The 21,965-nt window shown below is 36.1% G+C and overlaps 1 protein-coding gene and 1 long non-coding RNA gene across 4 annotated transcripts; both read right to left on the bottom strand.

Moving 5' to 3' along the window:
• Positions 1–4,403: 4,403 nt before the first annotated feature.
• On the bottom strand, positions 4,404–4,898 carry LOC110037700. Its single transcript, XR_002295357.1, has 3 exons — positions 4,850–4,898; positions 4,648–4,724; positions 4,404–4,542 (listed from the first exon to the last, which is right to left on the bottom strand). It is a non-coding gene; the product is annotated as an uncharacterized LOC110037700 (long non-coding RNA).
• A 5-nt stretch (positions 4,899–4,903) lies between these two features.
• LOC110037679 (serine carboxypeptidase-like 5) lies at positions 4,904–20,744 on the bottom strand. 3 transcript variants are annotated; one of them, XM_020742392.1, is made up of 6 exons: positions 20,445–20,744; positions 20,271–20,373; positions 20,161–20,198; positions 19,796–19,890; positions 18,776–18,844; positions 4,904–5,004 (listed from the first exon to the last, which is right to left on the bottom strand). In XM_020742392.1, the coding sequence occupies exons 1-4, from the start codon at positions 20,562–20,564 to the stop codon at positions 19,858–19,860; spliced, it is 294 nt and encodes a 97-aa protein (XP_020598051.1). In that variant the 5' UTR covers positions 20,565–20,744; the 3' UTR covers positions 4,904–5,004; positions 18,776–18,844; positions 19,796–19,857. The 3 variants fall into 3 exon arrangements, with proteins under 3 accessions (XP_020598051.1, XP_020598044.1, XP_020598058.1); XM_020742399.1 differs by lacking the exon at positions 4,904–5,004 and adding an exon at positions 17,192–17,239; XM_020742385.1 differs by lacking the exon at positions 18,776–18,844.
• Between the last annotated feature and the right edge of the window lie 1,221 nt (positions 20,745–21,965).

Here is a 21,965-nt window from a genome sequence, read left to right as displayed (position 1 = left end):
AAGGTTGCACTGACTATAATGAAATGAAAGCTAACTGCATGTAATATCTACGAACTATTGGGGAGTACAGTTGTAGGTGAAGTTCATTCTATAGTCAGATGATGATAATAATAGTCAGATGATGATAATACAAAGCTATGACATATGCGACTAAGTCATCTTAGGGCCCGCTTGGTTCCGATTTTTTGGGTGCGGCGCAGCCTTCTGCCGTAACACTGTTTGGAAGACGGCTTCGCGGCAACGTACCGCGGAGCTTGGGAGAAAGCGGACCGCGGGATAAATCCCGCTGCCTCGCTTTATTGAGCGTCTTTTACCTCATCGCCCCGAACTCCTGACAATTGATCCTCTGCTATCCCAGAACTCCCAGGGTGTCGTCGTCCTCCCATATTTCGCGAAGCAGGGAGGTCTCTCCTATTCTCTTCTAGATCCGGAGCCATATATTGAAATTGTTATAGAGAATAATTTTTGCTGAGAAATTGTTGAGGCTAAGCCCTAATTGATTGAGTTATCATGTATGGACAATTAAATAGCAATGTAGGTCAGGCCCGTATCAAACATAGACATGTCTTTAACACAGTTCTAACACGTTTTAGACACACCATAAACTGTATAGTTTAAATAATATTTAAAAAATTTAATACGCATGTCTTAAATTAATGAATTAAAATTTTTTAATATATATATATGTATATTTATTTATTTATTTAATACAAAACAATTAGTGCTTACTTTTTTATGTAAAAAACTAAGCAATATGTATAAATAGCTTACTTTTGAAAGTTAATGTTATCAAATTTGTTATTTTTTATTCTTTATAATTCTTAATCTTATATTTATTTAATTCTTGTCTATTTTACAATTTATATTAAGCAGATTTACATTTCACAATTACATATTTAAATTTTTTACATATATATATATATATATATAAAATTTTTAAACAGTTTTACCAAACAGATGCAGCTTTGTCATTTCTTCAGAAACAGTTGTCCCACAGCTGTTGTCACACGGTGCAACTGCACCAAATAGACAGTCAGATTTCCCGCAACAACCCACAGCTGCTTCCTGGGGCAGCGCAGTTGCAGCTGAAAAGCTGAGAAGCTGCAGCTGCGTCAAACAGACCCTTAGTAAACGTGGGATGGCGGAATTGCACCTATTGCATGGAGTTAAAAGCTGCAAACTCAATCTTTGTAAGTTCTGTGTTCTTGAAAAACAGACTAGAGTCAGTTTTATGACTTGAAAGCACAAAATTAAAACGATTTTTGATTGTATGCATTCTGACGTATGGGGCCCCACCAGGGAATCGTCATTGGGAGGATCTTAGTATTTCGTTACATTTTTTGATGATTTCTCCAGGAAAGTTTGGGTGTATTTCTTGAAGCAAAAATCTGAAGTCTTTTCCAAATTCAAGCTGCGGAAAGCTGGGGTGGAGAACCAAACTGGCAGAAATATCAAGCATTTGAGATTTGACAATGACACCGAGAACACAAATTTGCAGTTTCAGAAGTTCTATGAGAAGCATGGGATTCAGAGGCATTTTTCAGTTCACAAGACACTACAGTAGAATGGTGTGGCAGAAATGATGAACAGGTGCAAGGGAACGGTTCCAGTTCAGATGCAGTGCAGATGGAAGCATCCAGAAACGACTGAGAGAGTTCAACACCTGGTGATTCCATTCCAGATGATCTGCAGAATTATAATCTAGTCATAGATAGAAAGAGACGCACTAATATAAGACCTCCTAGAAGATTGGGTTATGAAGATTTGGTCTCTTGTGCACTTCTCATCGGCAGTGATGATCCAATCAATTTCCAATGAGCTATCACCAGCCATGAGAAAGAGAAATGGATAAGTGCAATGATTGAGGAGATGAAGTCTTTGCAAAAAAATCGCACATAGAAGCTAGTTCATCTTCATGAGGGAAAGAAGACTATTGGGTGCAAATGAATGTACAAAAGAAAACCAGTAGTATTAAAAAAAGAAGAGAAAAAGTTCAAGGCTCGACTGATAGCAAAGAGATTTTCACAGCAGAAGAGGGTAAATTATGATGAAATCTTTTCTTCTGTGGTCAGACATATTTCAATCAGGACAGTGTTTGCATTAGTAGCTATTTGAGATTTGCATTTGGAGCAGATAGATGTTAAAACTGCTTTCTTGCATGATGATTTGGAGGAGCAGATTTATATGGAGTGGCCAGAAGAGCTCACTCAACCTAAACAGGAGCATCTTGTTTATAGATTAAAGAAATCGTTGTATGGGTTAAAACAACCTCCAAGACAATGGTACAAGTGACTTGACTCTTACATGATTCAGATTGACTACAAACGATGTGAGTATGATTATTGCGTTTATATGAAGAGTGTTGATGATCGTTCTATTATTTTCCTGTTAATGTATGTTGATGATATACTGATTGCTGCAAAGAATATGAATGATGTCCATGTTTGAAAGCTTTATTAAGCCAGAAATTTGAAATGAAAAACTTGGGTCCTACAAAGAATATTCTTGAAATGAAGATTCATTGAGATAAAGGCTCCAGACGATTATGTTTATCTCAAAGAGACTATGTTGAGAAAGTGTTAGACAGGTTTGAGATAAGCAAAACAAAACCTGTGAGCACTCCATTGGCAAATCATTTTAAGCTTTCTTTAGAATAGTTTCCTAAGACAGATACAGAAATCAAAGACATGACAAAGGTTCCATATGTCAGTGTAGTTGTTTGTTTGATGTATGCAATGATATGTACTCGTCCTGATTTGCCTCATGTTGTTAGTCAAGTCTGCAAATAGATGTTTAAACCTGAAAGGTGACATTGGGAAACAGTCAAGTGTATTTTCAGGTATCTGAAAGATACTGTAGGATATTGAATTATTTTTAGCAGTAAGCAGAATGATCCTTCAGTTGTGGGATACGTTGATTCAGACTAAGCAGGTGATTTGGATGACAGAATGTCTACAACTGGGTATGTGTTTACTCTTGGTAGAAGGTCTATATGTTGGAAATCAATAATTCAAATGGAAATCAATAATTCAGTCTATTGTGGCATTATCTACAACTGCAGCTGAGTACATGGTAATAGCTGAAGCTGTAAAAGAAGTCTTATGGCTTGCTGGGCAGACAAAGAAACTAGACGTTAAGCAAGGTGGAGTTCAGTTCCATTGTGACAGTCAAAGTGCTATTTATTTGGCTAAGAACCACGTGTACCATTCAGGAACAAAGCATATTACTGTCAGGTATCACAAGATCAAAGAATTGATTGCTTCTAGTGAGATACTGTTGTAGAAGGTTCATACTGATGAAAATAGAGCTGATATGTTGACCAAGCCAGTTACTATCAACAAGTTCTTGCATTGCTTGGATTTGTTGAACGTTTGCAGTTGCTAGAGAAGCACGGTAGCATAACCCACTTTCAGTGTATAAGAAATTTCATGATGTAATTCTCCTAAGGGGTTGGATATTCGCCAAGGTGGAAATTTGTTCGGCATGACTCATATACCATATAAGGGACAGATGCAGGAACGAAGCGGAGCAGAGAGGAGCAAAGCGGAGCAGAAGAATCTGTCAAAATCGGGGGATTTTAGTTATGTGGGTTGGGTGCGGGGGAAACGCCCCACGGTACGGTACAGGGGTAAATTGAGAATTATATATTGCACTCCAAGGTTTTATCTAGAGTTATATATAGGTATGTTTGTAACCATATGCTATTTGATTTTGTATTCTATATCTTGTACTCTTTTTCTGGAGATGAAAAAAAGCTGTCGCTCTGCTCCCGAGAACATAGACATCTTTGTCGAACCTCGTTAAATCTCTGCGTTCTTCTGGTTTTGTGTCGATTCCTATTTTTCTTCTCCCTAATTTCTCAACATAACATATGAATGAAAAGATGTATTTCACTTTTAAAAGTCAGTAATAGTGACATTCTTAATACGATATCAAACATTTGAGTGGCATATATCTAAATATGAATGTTTTGGTGTTAGTTTGTAAAAATATCAAAATAATATGTGTCAAAATATTAAGAATTTTTGTTTTAGATATCTTCAATTTTTATTATTTTATATATTTAGTAGTTGCTACAATTATCTATTGTTGGTAATTTCTATTTTGCAAGCATGGTGATTTTGTGAGTTTCGTAATGCGGTGACCATACTTTGTTATTTATCTTGCAACTAAGTCTTATGAAATTGAAGAGAAAAAATTATTATTTCCTGCTCACGAAAACTACAATATGATATATAAATGTCCCATATATAGGAGGCTTTCTACTCCAATTCAACCCTCACAGTGACCTAACTACATGAGTCAATCCACATATTATCTTTCCGCTATAGGTTTCTTTGTAAGGTTAAAAATCAACTTCACAACTTAACAAAGAACTAAATATATTTACTTCAAAGAGAAACCATTTTATCACCTTACCTTCCTAAGAAACTTGCAGATAAACGCAGTCCCCTCAACATCTTCGGTGGTATAATCTTTCGCAGTTTTTGAGTAAGAGAATCCAGTACCAATAGGCCAATCCACAAAGATCATGTTTGAAATCTGAAAAATCAAAATAATTCAACAGATGAGTAATTAAGTACAAAAATTCACACTAAAAAACAGAAAAAAAAGAGCAAAAAAAAAAAGTTGTATTAAGCCGCTCACCTTTGTCCAAGCGAAAGGATTAGCATATAAATTGGGCAGTTGGCCATCAAAATCATCAATCTTGAATCTGAGAGGCCCTGCACAAACAGGACAACTTGACACATTAAGGATCTTCAATCTCCATTCAAAGTTGATTTGTGCTAATAAAAAGAGGGGGAAAATGATAGAAATAGGAGATGAGGTGATGAAGAACAGAGCTTACCCATGTCCAAGGCGAGGCCATTGATACCCGAGCAGCCCGGCCCTCCAAGCCCTCCAATTAGCCACAGGAGGAGTGGGTCTTCGCTTGGATTTCTTTCAGACTCCACAAAGTAATAGAATAACTCAGCTCCGCTCGTCGCATTCATAGTCACATACCTTTTTCCATCCAAAAACCAAAACCAGTAAAGACAAGTTCAGGATTGATTTCATAGAAGTGTACCACATAAACTGTTAATATAGATCAGAATGAGATTGGGGATTAGTCTCATTCCTTGAGCAAGACAAAATTAAGTTGCCGATATACAACCATCTATTAAAATATTTAGCTTTGGGATTCACAAGTGAGGGGAAAATGTTAAATCCACGGATGGATGGATGGATGGATGTCTGTCAGCCTCAAATGCACAGTACTGAAATAAGGAAGAGTTTGAGACTCACCCAGTTTCCAGACGAAAGGGAAGTGAGCCATCGAATCCAGGGAGATGAGTAATATTGTAAGAGGCAGAGAATGAGGAAGAAAGCAAGCTGAAGAAGAGGACGTGACACAGTGCCGCCTGTAGTAGAAGAGGGAGCTGACGACCGGAGGTAGACATGGCTGCTTCGGAGAAGAAGGAGACACACAGACTGGCCTCTTAAAGTAAGAGGCCATGGAAGTTGGTATGACTTTAGAAGCAATAATACTCGCGCTGGGTCACATTGAGTTTCACGTGATGCCTGTTCAGAGGCCTGGAAGTTGGTATGAGTTTAGAAGCGCTTTGTCACACTGAGTATCACGTGATGCCTGTTCACTCAGAACATGCGAAGATCATGGAAGTAGGTTCCGAGTTTTTAGGGCTAATGCAAATGTAAAAAATATTGTACAGTTCAGATCTTCAACGTCCGGCAGTTACAGTGCCCATCAATGAATCTTTTGTACGCAAATATTTCTCTTTGCGTACATAAGATGTACGCAGCTCTGCATACATCAGAGGTTATTCAGGGGGTACAATGGGGTTATATCTGGGTTATACCCCCTTGTAACATCCGGTATAACCCGGATATAACTCCACTGTACCCCCAGAATAACCTTTGATGTACGCAGCGCTGCGTACATCTTATGTACGCAAATATTTCTCCATCAATGAAGTGTATAGCAAAGTGACCAATGATTTCTCATACAAATATCACTAAAAACTATGAAGACAAATTAGAAAGAGCATGTGGCAAATTTTTGTGAAGAAAATTTTTTTGTTTACTTTTCTTTTTTTGCTTTTTTTTTTTTTTTTTTTTTGCTCATGGGAGATGTATAATTTTGATGTCTTTATATATGAATTATTTGCGGCGAAGCACTGGTGAATCACATAAGTATACGAGTCATATAGGTAATATACAAAATTGAGTTTATTGTATCGATCCAATAGAGATTGAGATAAAACCCAAATTAAAAAAAAAATCTAGGCTATTAGTTCAAATTCTAGCTCGTATGTCCGAAATTTGAATTTTAGCTGTAATATACAAAATTGAGTTTATTGTATCGATCCAAATTTGAATTTTAGCAAAAAATAACTACCCTAATTTTTTTTGAAGTGATAAAACCTAAACTCTCTCGGTGGGATAGAGAGTTCACAAGGTTAATAGTGTTGGCAAATGAATTTTTAAATTGGTTAGGTAGAAATGTAGCTTTAAACTATCAATTCAAATTTCAATACACTAGTTTAATTCCCTAAAATTAGTGAACAACCCAAGAATCTGAATCGCCCTAATTAGTTTGCACAAATCCAGAGGCAATATCCCTATTCCTCTAAATTCATGTGGTTAACTTAACTGTTCTACTAAGATCTCTTATGAGTTCTTTAGTTCACGATAAGTTTTAACTATCCACCTAGCCGAGATAAATGTAAATTAATTTTTTGAGGTTAACACAACACTAAATGCTAATTCTAACAAAAATCATACCAATAATTCAAACTTATCATTCCTGCACTTTCAAACCAAAGGAGAAATGAAGATATATACTCACCACGCATGCTTCTAACAATAATTCCAAAATTTTATTGATAGAAAATAACCAAATTACATGAGTTTTGCCAACTAAGAAACTCAGAAAAATCAAAACTAAAAAACTTATCTATCTTCCTCTAATCAAAGAAGGATAACACAAGCATGAATACAACTTCACACTATATACTCACAATCTCTCTTCATTACATCACTTATAGGCCTTGTATTCTTCTTCAAGTGCTCTTCACTAATATCCTCTTCCAAAAGGGTGCTTTCTCTCTGAAATTGCGCTGCACTACTCTCTTAGAGTTGCAGTCTCAAAATCTCCTTGTTTCCTTTACTTATTGAAGACGTCTTTCTTGAACTTCACATAGCTAGATATTTCCTCTATTTTTGTGTTATTTTTCTCTTTTAATGTTGAAGGAGTCGTCAGTTTGTCTGTCGTGGTAAATCTCTCTTTCATAACATATGAATGATCTAGAGAAGAGAAAAATCAAAAGAAAATTATATACAACGAAGAAGACAAATGGGAAAACAAACACTTGGAGAACTTTCGTGAGAAAACTTTGCGTGATAGCTCAAGAGTGTACTCTCGAAACAAGATCGGGTCGAAAATTCATTTGAGACATATCTACGAAGAAGACCTACGAAAGAAACCTAGAACCAGAGATTCAAGTGTGTTTTCTTATTATGGGTCAAGAGAAACTCCTAAAGAGATATATCTCTTTGGTTAATTACATATTGGGAGGTGCCCACAAATACTCTCAATAAAGAAATCCTTCTTACACTTGTATGACGATTAGTAGAGGGTTCACAAAGGATGTTTATCCCATAGGAACGTCCTGATGCCATCAAAGATCGCGTCGATCCATACAGGCAGAGAGTTAGTCTCTCACGATCCTATACGAATGGTGGCTTATTGGTTGACCGGAGCCTATGAAATAATCAGGTCGTTACATAGGGTCTGCACCATGCATCCAAGGCTAAACAGGACCATAAGGGCATATGGTGAATCACCGTATCCTAAATGGGCGGCAACTTATCCACAATTGGAGCCTACGAGACGACATCAATGAAGCATCAAAGGGAGTGACATGGCTCGAATGGGGTAGTCAAAGGAAGGGAGGAGTGATCCCTAACAGGTAGAGGTAGCAAGGTCAGTGTAGCACGGACCTGTCATCCCAAGCCACTATGATCCTAAGTCTACTTGGTCGTGAAGATAATCGACCTAACATGCCCAAAGATCCTCGATCAGTAATTTATGAATTGTGTCTCCTGCGAGAACCTTAGTAGCCCTAAGGTCAAATAAATGAAACTTTATCTTATGACTATCAGGTGGAGCTGTTAGTGGTGGGACATATACCCGCCGAAGTGATAATGATGTCGTTGAAAAAGAAAGAGAAAGGGAGGTTAAGCTAAAAAACTGAAAACACTCCCAACGAAGGACATGCACACCGTTTGGAGTGACTAACTACTTATGTGCACTAGACAACCACCTAAGTAAAAAATTTATGTTGGGTCAGTCTAGTTGGAGAAGCATGGAGGCTGATCCCGATTTTATATGTCAATACGATGTATACGGTTATAATATTATTTTTTTCTTATTTATATTTCTTACTTTGCAATGACAACCAAAAATTTGATCATCAGCAACAACTAGGCAAAATTTTAACTTTGAAGCAAATAAGAATACAATTATTATATTTAAATATGAGATACTATGCAAGTATAAGTATCATTATCAAGTAATATATAATTTTTTGATTAAGCCCCGAATATCGAACCCACGAGGACAAGAAACATCCACGGGGACAAGAAACAGTATGCAACTAAAATCAGAATAAATTAGATTAAAAATTCTACTTAGCAAAATATTCTTACTCAAATTATAAATGTAATAATATAAATGAATGTTTGATTCTTTTTGTAATTTTTTTATAATTGAAAGTAAATTAAACAACTAGAAAGAACTTTGGCTAATATAAAGTTTGAATATTCCTGAAGACTGGCTTGGTAGGGAAGATAATAGATCTCACTCTAGAGTTACCTCTTCTCCCTCCACCTGGGGCCTAACTTCTCGTATCAAAATAAAAAATAATAGAACGAATTGGGGGTTTTAGTCTATCACTCTAAAGGCCCATAACTCTAAACCCTTCAAAATTTATTTCTCTATTTATTTGCACTCAATGTATGGATCATCCATACAATCTCATGTGATTCTTACTATTTGTTGACTGAGACAATGTCATCTCGGATCTTACATGTTCTCACAACAGATATTAACATCTTAATTAGTCAAATCAAGAAGTAAATGAAGTACAAAGTTATTATAACTTATTCCAACATTAAAGATTAACACTTCACACAACTTCTATCTAATACTTAATCACTTATCATTTTAAGAAAAAAAGACAAAGAAAACTACTCAGAATTCATGAAAAAACACAACTACACTTAAGTTTGAAAGTAGAAATCATGCAAACAAACAAGAAGTCTAAACTAAAATCAAATGTAGTCACAAAAATAAAAACTTTTCTTAAATTCTCTCGACCAAAATCTTGAAATTCTTTTGAATTTCTTCCTTCACTTATAATACGAACTACAACTCAAAAGAAAAAAAAAAGTGGCAATGGGATGTGTGGCTATGGGCGTCGGCGACGTGTGTGGGCGACTGGAAGGGGGGCTAGCGATAGAGATATTTTCCAGTTCTTCAATCTAAGTCTTCTTTTATAATTTTCCAAAAGGAGTCTCGGCGTCTCTTCAAAATGTGTCCACATTCAATGAATCTTCTAAGAGTAGCTTCCTTTCAAAAGCCAATTGAATGTATTTTTGTGTCTATTAACTATTTCCCACGTTTTAACCAAGGATTGCTTCAAAAACCTCTTCAAAAATTCATTGAATCGCCAACTAACTACTTCTGACGTTTAAACACGAGATACTGGGCGCTTAGGCGCGGCCTTCTCTGTTTTACTGGCACGTAAGCGCCAGTTATGGGCGCTTAGGCTCCACAGTTCTTTTGCACACCTTTATTTTTTATCCAAATTTGATTATTTTTTCACTCCTTTCACCATTTTTCATCCATTTGATTGTATCTGAAAGAAAAACACACAAATAACTTCCATTAAAATACAATATCTGAAAAATAAATTAAAATACAATATCTAAAAATAAGTATAAAATGTGTACAAAAAGACTATATATTTTAGGTGTATCAGAGACTTCTCACCGGAACATGTAGAATGATGCAGTTATCTATCCCTAAGCATGGAGACTTTTAATTATTAATTGGGATAAGATCATACATGCAATCCATTTTAAAATCAGCCCGAGTCATGCAGGAAAGTAAAAATAGGTTTAAAAATTCTGAGTTTTCTAAAACTAAATTCTAATTTATCTTAAAATTTTATTATGATTTTGTAGAAAATTTATTAAATTTTAGATCCTAAAGAACCTAAATTATAGCACAAGGTTCATAAAAAAACCCAATAGACAAAATTTATTATGATTTTGTTTTACTAGCACGAGGGATCGGCGACATACCCTATAAAAGAAAAAGAAGACCAGACACAGCAAAGTGCACATATGGTCCAAATTTTATACATAAATGAAATTTAGAATTAAGGTACGGGGCACGAGAAAGCAGCTCCTGGGAAACTCGTGCACGTACCTTATTTCTAACACATGACTCTATTAGGGACTCTAAAAGGTACATAGAAAAAATTAAAAAAAGGACTCGACCTACATTAAAACAACATTAGTAAGAAAGCTAACAAACATGCAACGCATGTGAGCCGAGTATTTTTTATTAGGAGAGCTAAATAACACCTTCAAGTAAAAAATTAATATAAATCAACACGTGCTTCCCTTTTAATGATACATGTGTATGCATATACATAGGCACGACTCCCTACAAAAAAAATGTCCTAATGTACTATCATGCATATCAAAATCAATAAACATACAAGTATGTCAAAAGCACATAAGGTAATAACTGGTTAGGACAACCAAAACAACAGAGAACTATGTTGTGAACTATACCAGTTGATGTGGTATATATATAAATATATATATAAATCAAATTATATAAATCAAATAGAAGAACGATCGACAAAACGAAAAATAGAACGAGAAAAATCACACTTGAAAAGAACAACACGGCGTAACACACAAATTTAAGTGGTTCGGCAAATTGCCTACGTCCACGTAGTTGCAAAGGATTTTACTACTTGAGAAATTTACACCAGTCGATCAGGTCAACTTACAAGAGGAATCTCTCACTTCCACTTCATTGCACTCTCTCTTCTTCTATCTCTGTTCTTCTCTCTCGACATTGAGATACACCGAAGAAGACAAAATTACAAGAGAAATAAACTCAATTTCTCTTCTGTCACAGGTCACCACAAAGAAGCCTAGGGAGAACAATCTTCTTCTTCTTTCCTCTTCCTTCTGCCGCAAGGATCTACCTCTTGCTCTTATCTTCCTCTGCCCTGAGGAAACCTTCCTCTATCCCGAAGAAAACCGAAGAAGAACACTGTGACTTCACATTCTGAAGGAGAGTCATCCGAAGCCTTTTATCACCAACAAGAAGAAACGAAGGGATGCTTTGTTTCGCGTCAGAGGAAGGCGGGAACGGTTCACGGAAACAGTTTTGTGAACGGAGGCGTGACTCTTCGCGAATCAGGATCGCGAATCGTCGCAATTGACCAAAGGAAAATATGTTGAAATTTTCATACATATTTTACACTGATTTTGATGATATTGTACTTTAAAGAAATGTATTTTTTATGTTTTGTTGCAGGTATGTTGAATTATAGTCTTACAGCAAAAAAATGCAAAAAAAGTGTGAATTTGGAGCAAAAATAACCAAAATATGAAGATTTGATCTTGGGCGCCGACGGCGAGCTTCTCCTGAGAGTCCAGAATTAAATATTCTAGAAGGCCGCCGACAGCGACATCGAGGACGCCGACGACGAGCACGTCGGTTCTCTCAACAGATCATTGAATGTGGACGATTTTGAAGGGACGTTTGGACAACTCTTCTACAACTTTAAAAGAAACATTTGGAGGCCTAAAAAGATACTCTTCTACAACTTTAAAAGAAACATTTGGAGGCCCAAAAAGATTGAGTCTAAGTTGTGAGGAATTGTTCAAGAGATTGTAAGAGTGGAGGGAAAGTGAGAGATTTCTTCCTCCTTGCCGCTTCGAAGAGGAATTTTGTGTGCTGTAAAGAAAGGAAGAGATTCACAGGAACTTCAAAGGGTTTTTGTGGGGAGAAATTAGAGATAAGTTTATTTATTGTTGTAGTTTGTATGACTTTGATTATATATATGAATTTTGAGTTTTGTTGTGTTTTCCTTATGAGATCTGAGTACTTTTATCTGTCATTCTCCATATCTTGAGATTTGTGAAATGGTGATTTGAATTGGTTGAGCCATGAAAAATGTTAAAGAAATTGTGATGATCTATTCACTTCGATCTTAATTTACTTTTAATCTGGTCAATTGATTTGTTAAAATATGTTGAGTTTTACAACCGAAGTGAATATTAGATCCAAGATTTAGGGATGTCAAAGTCCTTGAAAGTTTGGTGCAAATAAATAGGAAAATAAAAATTATCGGGTATAGAATTGAAGATTTTAGAGTGACAGACTAAAATCCTCAATTCGGTCTTATTGTTTGGGTGCTTAAGAGTAGATGTTAGCCCTCAGGCGAGGGAAACGTGAGAGCTCTGAAGTGAGAGCATGTATCCGAATCTTCCAGCAGCAGTATCAAATTCTTGTATTTTTAGCATATATAAAGTCACTGTCAGCGATCGGATCGCGACAAAGAGAGCGGGAGCGAGAGTCGGGGTTGGGCGGACCGAGCTCCACGCCAGCACTAACAATCTCCCACTTGAAGACTGGTACACCTGCTACAACGTCTCCTTCCTCGAACTGAATCCTCCACTGGTAGTGTCGCCCTTTACAAACGTATTATCCTCCACCTCTGCAAGTAAATGCCTCTATCTTCACTCCAGAAGACCAACTCAGTTTCTCAAGAGTAACACCCTCAGTCAATATATCAACAGGCTCCACATAGCTTTGCACCTCCAAGCTATTTCCTGGGTCACTCTTGTCTCTTCTTACAACTCCCACTGCATGGGCAACATCATGCCTCTGCTGAAAGCCTTTTCCAACAAGTCTAGTCTTGTACCTCTTACTGACATTACACTCAGTCTTCACCTGGTACACCCACTTGCTGTGCAATGCCTTCTTCACTGGTGGAAGTTCTGTCAGCTCCCACTTGCTCAAACTTTCATCTTGCAAGATTTATTCATAGTTCTGTGGTTCTTCAACATTTGTCTGTGGAACAATAGGAATGGGTGCCACGGACCACTATCCTCTTCACTTTCATCACTACCCTGCACTCTAGCCTCTAGTAGATTTCCAACCACATTCAAAACCCTTGAATGCAACATCAAGTCTTCAACAGAATTATGAACTGCCAACAAAAGTGCATCCTGTGATTCTTCAGATATCACATGTGCACTAGCATTTTCCATCCTTTTAGGATTCCTGCAGTTCTTCTTTATGTGGTCCGCCTTGCCACAACTCCAACAGGTTGTATGCTTACTAAACTTTGATTTTGATCTCCCTATACTTGAGTTCCTGTCATGTCATCTCCCTCTGAAATCAATATTCAGTGCTAAATTCGAACCTGAGACCTCGTTAGAATCTTTCCTGCGAATTTCCTCAGCCAAAATCAAATCACAAATATCATCGTATTTCAGTTTAGATTTACCTGCAGAACTGCTAACTGCTATCCTCATGGCTTCCCAACTGTCTGACAATGAAGTCAATAAGATCAGTGCACATATCTGATCATCAAAATCAATTTCTACAGACGACAATTGATTTGTGATAGTATTCAAATCATTTAGGTTTTGAGCAATAAAAACACTTTCCACCATCTTCAAATTGAATAACTTCTTCATCAAGTGAACCTTGTGATTCACCAACGACTTTTCATAGATACCTATACCGGATAAGGCTTCCATGAGATCTGCAGACGTCCTCTCTTTGACGTCGATGTGTGCAATGGACGTTGATGTGTGCAGCGGACCTCGATACAGTCTATCGAATAACCCTCAGAACTTATCGAATAACACTCAGAACTTGTCGATCCAACAAATTTCATTCAGCCTCATCCATTCTTTCAGATCTTTTCCCCCAACAAATTCCATTCAGCCTCATCCATTCTTTCAGATCTTTTCCCCAATAATTGAAGAAGTTTCCTCCCATAAAGCTAATATTCTATCTGCATTCTCCAATAATCAAAATTTGTGTCATCAAGCTTCTCGATCCCTGAAACCTTCACTTCATCTGCAGTCATCATTTTTCCTCAGATCTGAACCAGATCTGAACCTGGCCAGATCTGAACCTGGCTCTGATACCAGTTGTTGTGAACTATACCAGTTGATGTGGTATATATATAAACCAAACAGAAGAACGATCGATGAAGCGAAAAATAGAACGAGAAAAAAACACACCAAAAAAGAACAATACAGAGGAACACACAGATTTACGTGGTTCGGAAAATTGCTTACGTCCACGGAGTTGCAGAGGATTTTACTACTAGAGAAATTTACACCAGTCGATCACCTAAACTTACAAGAGGAATTCTCACTTCCACTTCATTGCTCTCTCTCTCTTCTTCTCTCTCTATATCGAGATACACTGAAGAAACTCTAGACCGAGATATAACGAAGAAGACAAACTTATAAAAGAAAGAAACTCAATTTCTCTTCTGTCAGAAGTCACCACAAAGAAGCCTAGGGAGAACAATCTTCTTCTTATTTCCTCTTCCTTCTGCCGTAAGGAACTACCTCTTGCACTTATCTTCCTCTGCCCCGAGGAAACCTTCCTCTATCCCGAGAAAAACCAAAGAAGAATACCATGACTTCACATTCTGAAGGAGAGCCATCCGAAGCCTTTTATCACCAACAAGAAGGAATGAAGGGATGCTTTGTTTCACGTCACAGAAAGGCGGGAACAGTTTTACGAACGAAGGCGTGACTCTTCGCAAATCAAGATCGTGAATCGTCCTGATCGGATCACGCAAATCAAGATCGTGATAGAGAGAGCGGGAGCGGGAGTCGGGGTTGGGCTGACTGGGCTCCACGTCAGCGCTAACAAAATAGAGCCAGGACATCAAAAAAACTACCTAGCACCCTAAATCGAAGCCTAGAACACAATAACGAGAAGGTGGATCCTAACCAACATTTTAGTACTCAGAATAAGTCTTTGGATATGTATGACTTTGAGGAGGTCGCAACACCAGCCCCATCCTAAAGAACCAATGGATCTTAAGGGTGTCACCCATGATGGATTTTGAAAAAGGGTTGGTCTTATATATGATCTAGTTTGCAACATGCATAATATTAAATTTATGGCAAATATAATAAATAGAAAAAAAAATTGTTTTTAAATTAAGGGTGACAAAAGATAAATCTTATAGATCATTAACTTAGTCATACTTGTGTCAGTCCCGATGATTTAACTCATATTACTCGTCGGGATCGACTTTACTATAAATGCTCGTTAAGACATCGTGACCAACACGGGATCACTCATCATTCATGCTTGGATTGTTATCCATGCACGTTTACATATGCAAAAGCAAACAATCATATGATAAAAGTGGTGAGAAGTGTGTCGTGAAGACAACGACCCGAAGGGGTGGGCTTGCAGTGGAGACAACAACCCAAAGGATAAGTGTCAATGACCTAGAAGGGTGGGTGTGTCTTGAAGGCGGCGACCCAAAAAGACGAGTTTGTCATGGAGGCGGCGACCCACATGAACGAGTGTACCATAAGGGGGCAATGACTCAAGAGAATGATGATTCTCACTGGCTATATTGATACAAGTGGGGTGGGTATATGAATGAATACTCAAAATGCAACTCAAACATATGATAATAACTATGCAAAATGTCATGCAAACAACACTAATGCACATGCAAAGCACACATCATGCAAGTGATGTTAGTTGTTCAACCCGCTGATTCGATTAGGGCGATCAACCCAAGGCAACATAGCGAAGGGCTCAGTCGGGCTAAGAATATCGACATGACCAAAGTGGTTGGTCGACTGAGCCTGGGTGGCCGGTAGGAGCAAAGTGGCAGGTCGAACGAGTCAGGTCGGTCAGTCGAACCAAAGCGTAATGTCAATAGAGCTCGGTCGATGGGTCTAAGTAAAGTGTAGTGTGAAATGCAACATGTCAAATGCGTGTAATTGGCCAATCAATAGGCATATGATCGAATCGATTAGTATCAGCCGACCAATTTTTCCTATTGTGGGCGACTAGACCCACTACGACACCACAAACAAGGCGTACAAATAACTGGTCGATTAAAAGGTGTATGGTCGGGCCGACCGGCATCGTTCGACCAATTAAGTCATCCAATGATGGACGATTAATTGAGCCAGGCAATGTTGGGTGACGGGTCATACCTGCCTAGTGTGGGCGAACAAACGCATTGGCATACAAACATGCAATGCAATATGCAAGATGCAATTATTTTCATTCATTTCTCTTTTATTTTCAAAGGAGTCACCAGTCTGTCTATCATTGTATACTTTTCTTTTCTGAATAAGTCTGTCTTCTACATCATATAAATGATCAAGAGAAGAAAAAAACTAGAAAAAACGAGACGAAAAAAACGACAAATAAGAAAAAAAAACGAGAAGAGTCTATGTGCAATAAACATTGCAATGATAGATCAAGTATGTCCGGTCAAATAAGATCAGACGGAAGCGCCTTGGACCAATATCCGCGAAATACTATTTACGTAGACTACCCACAACCAGAGATTCAGGTGTTTTTTTGTCTTGCAAATTAATATTTGCATGTCCCGAGAAGAAGCCCCGATGCTTTTTTAATTTGCATCAGTAAATGATGCAAATTAATGTTTAGCTGTTAGACACGTAAATACATAAGAATTGTGTTGATAAATGTGTGTTATGCGCTTAAATTGAGTTTGCAAATGATCCAATCTCCTACACTAAATGTGCATTAAAACCAATGAATTGCTCACCCTGCAACTTGGCCATCAGCACACCACAATTGCCAATTTTTTATGATAGAGCAGTTGAGGGATCTTACCCACTCAAGTGTGCTAACATATGGTATATTTAGATCATGATCCTCACTATTTGGTTCACAAGTGCAAATAAAAGTTAGATGGATCCTTGCATGAAATAGTAAATTATAAAAATTAAAAGATTGTTTGCATATGATATGCTTCGATCACCTATAAATCAGAGCTCGATATCCTTTTCTTATTAGCTTGAGATGATGAAACACAGAAGTTGGTACGCTATATGTTTAATTATTTGAATCTTGCTTGCAATAATGTCATTCTTCCGCAGTACCCTGCAAATGTTTTACATCATTGACATGGCTTGTGGTTAGTAAAAATAGAGAATATTACAGAGGGTGAGTGTTCTCTAACTATACTAATTTATTCTTCTGTTAAAAAGAGACAATAGATTCATATTGAAGAAATATAATAATTTAGTTTATTCTAGCCCATCCCAAGTGTTGTTCAAGCAAAATATTAACCAAAACAACTTGGTTAAGCATGATGAATAACAAGAATCAAAAGAGTAATGCAACTTTAATAAAAGAATAGAATAAAAAATGAATCAATATCATTAATATATTATTTTACTCTTTTTATCTTTTGTTTGCTTATCTTCATGTTAACCTTCATATATGCTCCGCTCGATAAAAAATGATAAATATCAGGTTTAACATCAAACTGCTCTAAGACGATTTCCTTAATGCAACGACAAAGCTCCCCAAACGAGACCCAATTTTAAATCAAACTATATCAATACATTCAGGGGTTGAAATTACCCAAAAAAAAGATCTAACGTGATAAAAAGATCCAACTTAATAAAAACAATGGACTACAAGTACAAAGACACAATCTACTATTTTTTATGCGGATTTGTGTGCATAAAGTCTTTATTGTATGAACTTTTTGCCATAAAATTTTTTTTTTCGTCGAGCCATCATTTTACGAAATGGTCTATGCAATTACATCTAGGAAATTGTGACGATTCAAACGAATTGATTCCCTTGGCATGCGTTAAAGAGCTAAATATTTACATTAATTAAATATGAAATATATTAATTTATATTTATCTATTTAAATATTAATATTAGTATACAATTATATTCAAGTTTAGATATGAAATAATTAAAATACATTTAAATATTTATATTTTAATAATATATATTATTCAAATTACAATTCCAAATTTTCTCTTCCGTTTCCTTCTTGATCATCTCTATTATCCCATCTACTTTCTCTTACTAAGTAGATCAAGAACCATGCTGACTCGAAATGATAGAACCGTGAGATCTTGATGGAGTACTTCACTAGTTCCCGTACAATATGCTCTTAAGCTCATGGTGATAATGTTATAAATTTTAAATTTACAATATGGTACTTTTATATACTAAGTAACCATAAGGGCTTACGATGATAATTTCATTAATTTAAAATTTTTAATATGGTACTACAATATGTTAAGTCTAAATACTTAGCACCTAATGACTAGCCTTAATTGAAAGTGTCTCACGTTATCAGGAGAGACAATTAACTAGGGGTTTGTGTCTATGGGAAACCTTGAACTCCAAATCTTAAAGTTCACACAAAATGAGAGCAAAAATCTTTGAGGTAGCGTCTTATCTACTATTCATATATCTTCTGAAAATTTGATATGAAACCTCACAGTCAGCTTCCCAATTCCTTATACTTCTTTTATTATCTTCAAGAGAGGCAAATAATTTTTGAATTTTGGAGCCCACACTTCACCACATTAAACTATATATTTATCCTATTTATCGGCCAAAGTAGCATTACTTTGAACAAAAACAACTAGAAAACAGTCAATTTACCTCTTTGATATGAAGAGTCTCTTTGGTGAGATGGCCATTCGACAAATAATAAGAAAGCAGATGATCATTCTACAAAAAAATAAAACAATTTCAATTGTATTTTGCATGAATAAAAAAGCTTGATGTTTATGTAGAAAGAAATGAATATCAAACTAATAAATATGACTTAACTGGCACAATCAGTATCAAGTACACATAATGAAGCATAGAATTCAAAAAACTTCTCCTTAATTGACTTGTGGTTGCCTTTTTGTTCCTTCAGTTCAAAAGAGTCATCAAGAAATTTAGGTTTCAATATGTTATATTTGTTGGTCTCTGAAAGGAACTAAGCGAATGTGCATGACTACATGAGTTTAGGATCATTTATGTAATGAGAAAATCATCTAAATATTATCAAAATGAAGATTACCCCATTCAATGTTTTGAGGCTTGTTTCGCAATGAGTAGTCTTAGGATTTAGATAGTCTTCCCCCACACAATTTATTTGTGTCAGCTGAGAATGAAAGAAGTCAGCAATATTTTTTAAGTTTAGCATATCTTCGTAAAAAAAAAACCAATGGTTAGTTTACTCTGAAGCATAGTTAATCATAATAAAGTCACTTGACATGACAAAATATCATATAACACTTTTATGTTATACTTTACATCCAACTTTAGTTGGCTAAATGTTAAATAACTCATAATAGGGAAAACTGTGATATGAAAAGACAATTTATAATTTAACAAATAAAAATCACATGCAAACCTAAAAATCTACCATATAACGAAATTATTTAAGAAGATTATTTTAGCGTTAACTAAAAGTTTGAGGACTAATTAGGCACATTTATAGGCTCTGAGATTAAAATTGCTCAATGTGAATGATCACAGGACTATTTTGACACTTTACTCGCCAAAATGAGCACATAATATTCATTGCCTTTTTTATTCTTTTTTTTTTCATCTGTTATTGGCAATGGATCGAAGTTTGCATAAAATACAATAAATAATGTTTGCAATTAAGGAAAAGAAAATTTGAACCTTTAGTAGAAATCAGTCCCGTTCCATAAGTATAAGGAGGTTGAGAACTGATGTTAATCCTTTCACCCTGTAACTGGGTTGCCAACTAAATAACCCTGAAAACATTACAAACTATCAAGCCATATTCCCATAGAAAGCCTTGATAATATTCGGGGGAGAAGTTACAAAATTTTAAAAGATTTACAGCATTTATATTTCTGAAAATTTTAGTTTACAAAATTTGAATTGTTCTCTTTTCGGAGCATGACATAACTTATTTATTTTGAAAAAAAAGCTATTTTATTTCAACTTTTCTAGTTTAAAGAAGTCAATAAAACCATGAGTTGAAAATTTATTTTGTAGTAATAACGAGCTGAAGGACATACATTGAGATTAACAAAGGGTTGCTGAAATTTTTCATTGCCTGTGATCCATTACATAGAATTAATTAGCATTTCATTTATAAATTATGTAATCTGAATTTTTAAATAATTACCATCTGCAATCTCTAGAGCAGACAGAGGTGCCATTTTCCCTCCATATGAATCTCCAGCAACATAAAAAGGATTTGATTGAAAACTCGGATGATCAAGCAACCACTGCATCAAAGAATCAACGACTAAAAAAATGGTTATTATTGAAGACAATGCAATTGTTAAAATCTTCTCACCTTTATAAGGAACTTATAGATTGTTGAGGTGGAGCCCGGTAAAAACATTTGCTTGCCGCTTAACTGTTCCCGCCTCCCCCTTATTTCGCGAATCGGTGCCAGATCTCCCGCTTCCTCCATGTTTCGCGAAGCATCGCCTGCTCTGCGACAGAAGGAATAAGAAGAAAGGCATGGCACGGCTCTACTTCAGTTTAAAGCTTCTCGAACTTTTTTTGTTCTTCTTCGGGCTTCCTTGGGATAGAGGAAGAGAAGTACAAGTAGTAGTTACTTGCGGCAGAAGAAACAAGAAAGAAGAAGAAGATTGTTCACACTTAACTTCTTCTTGATGGCTTGTGGAAATTGAATTTATTTCTCTTGTAATTTTATTTTCTTCGGCGTATTTCGATGTAGAGTTTCTTCGGTGTATCTCGGAATAGAGAGAGAAAAATAGAGAGCAACGAAGTAAGAGATTCCTCTTGTAAGTTGAGATGATCGACTGATGTAAATTCGTCAAATAGTAAAATCCTCTGCAACTCTGTTGACGTAGGCAACTTGCCGAACCACGTAAATTTGTGTGTTCCGCTATGTTACTGTTCTTTGATGTGAATTTTCTCGTCCTATTTTTCGCTTCGTCAAAGATAATTTTCCTATTTTATTTCTATGTCCCACAATATAGATTTGTTTTGTAGATTGTACTTCACATGTATGTTAATCCACAATACTTGTTGAGAATGAGAATCCGGTCTCCACAGGCCAATCCAAAAAGATAATGCTGGAGACTTAATGATCCAAAAGATTTTATTATAGAAAATAATGATAAATGTCATGAATGTAAATGAGAAAAGTAAAGTCAGTTCTTAATCACATACTTGTGCCACGAATAAGGATTAGAAGTCAAAGTAGGCAACGTTCCATCATATGCTTTGACTTTATACTTGAGAGGACCTGCATATGATAAGCCTATAGAAATTACTAAAATCTTACACTAATAATATATATATCTGAAGAAAGGGGTGGGAACGAGGAAGTCTTCATGAATGATAGGGAGCAAGGCTACCGGAGGTGATTTGGGATTCGTGAGCAAGACATTGGGAAGTTAATCTTGCTCGTAAATTTCTTGATATCAAAATTTGAAGGCTCTGATAACAAATTTTGTAATGTACAAAAATTGATATCACAACCAACATTGTTGATGAAGATGAAGATGAAGAAGAAGATCATTCGGGAATGAGATTGAAAAAAAAAAACACTATTATTTGATTCGCAAGAGAAACAAGGTCTTAAACTATAGCAGAGCAAATCATAAATCCAACCCACTTCTCTGCTGATCAAAAACACCAGGATTCTGATCCCCCAACTAAGGAAAGAAAAACAACAAGTACACCATATCTATATAACGATTTATGTATATAAAGGCCTCAAATAGAGCAAGAGAAGAAAAAGAAACAAAGGTATGCGCGCATACTGATCACAGTAAGGTCCTATGACAATATTAATGCTAACTGTTAGAAGAGAAATATACATACATACCACTCAATTCCT

Source organism: Phalaenopsis equestris, unplaced genomic scaffold, assembly GCF_001263595.1.
Source record: "Phalaenopsis equestris unplaced genomic scaffold, ASM126359v1 Scaffold000002, whole genome shotgun sequence".
NCBI lineage: Eukaryota > Viridiplantae > Streptophyta > Magnoliopsida > Asparagales > Orchidaceae > Phalaenopsis > Phalaenopsis equestris.
The sequence above is the reverse complement of the archived record's forward strand: the minus strand, read 5'-3'. Positions and strand labels throughout refer to the sequence as shown.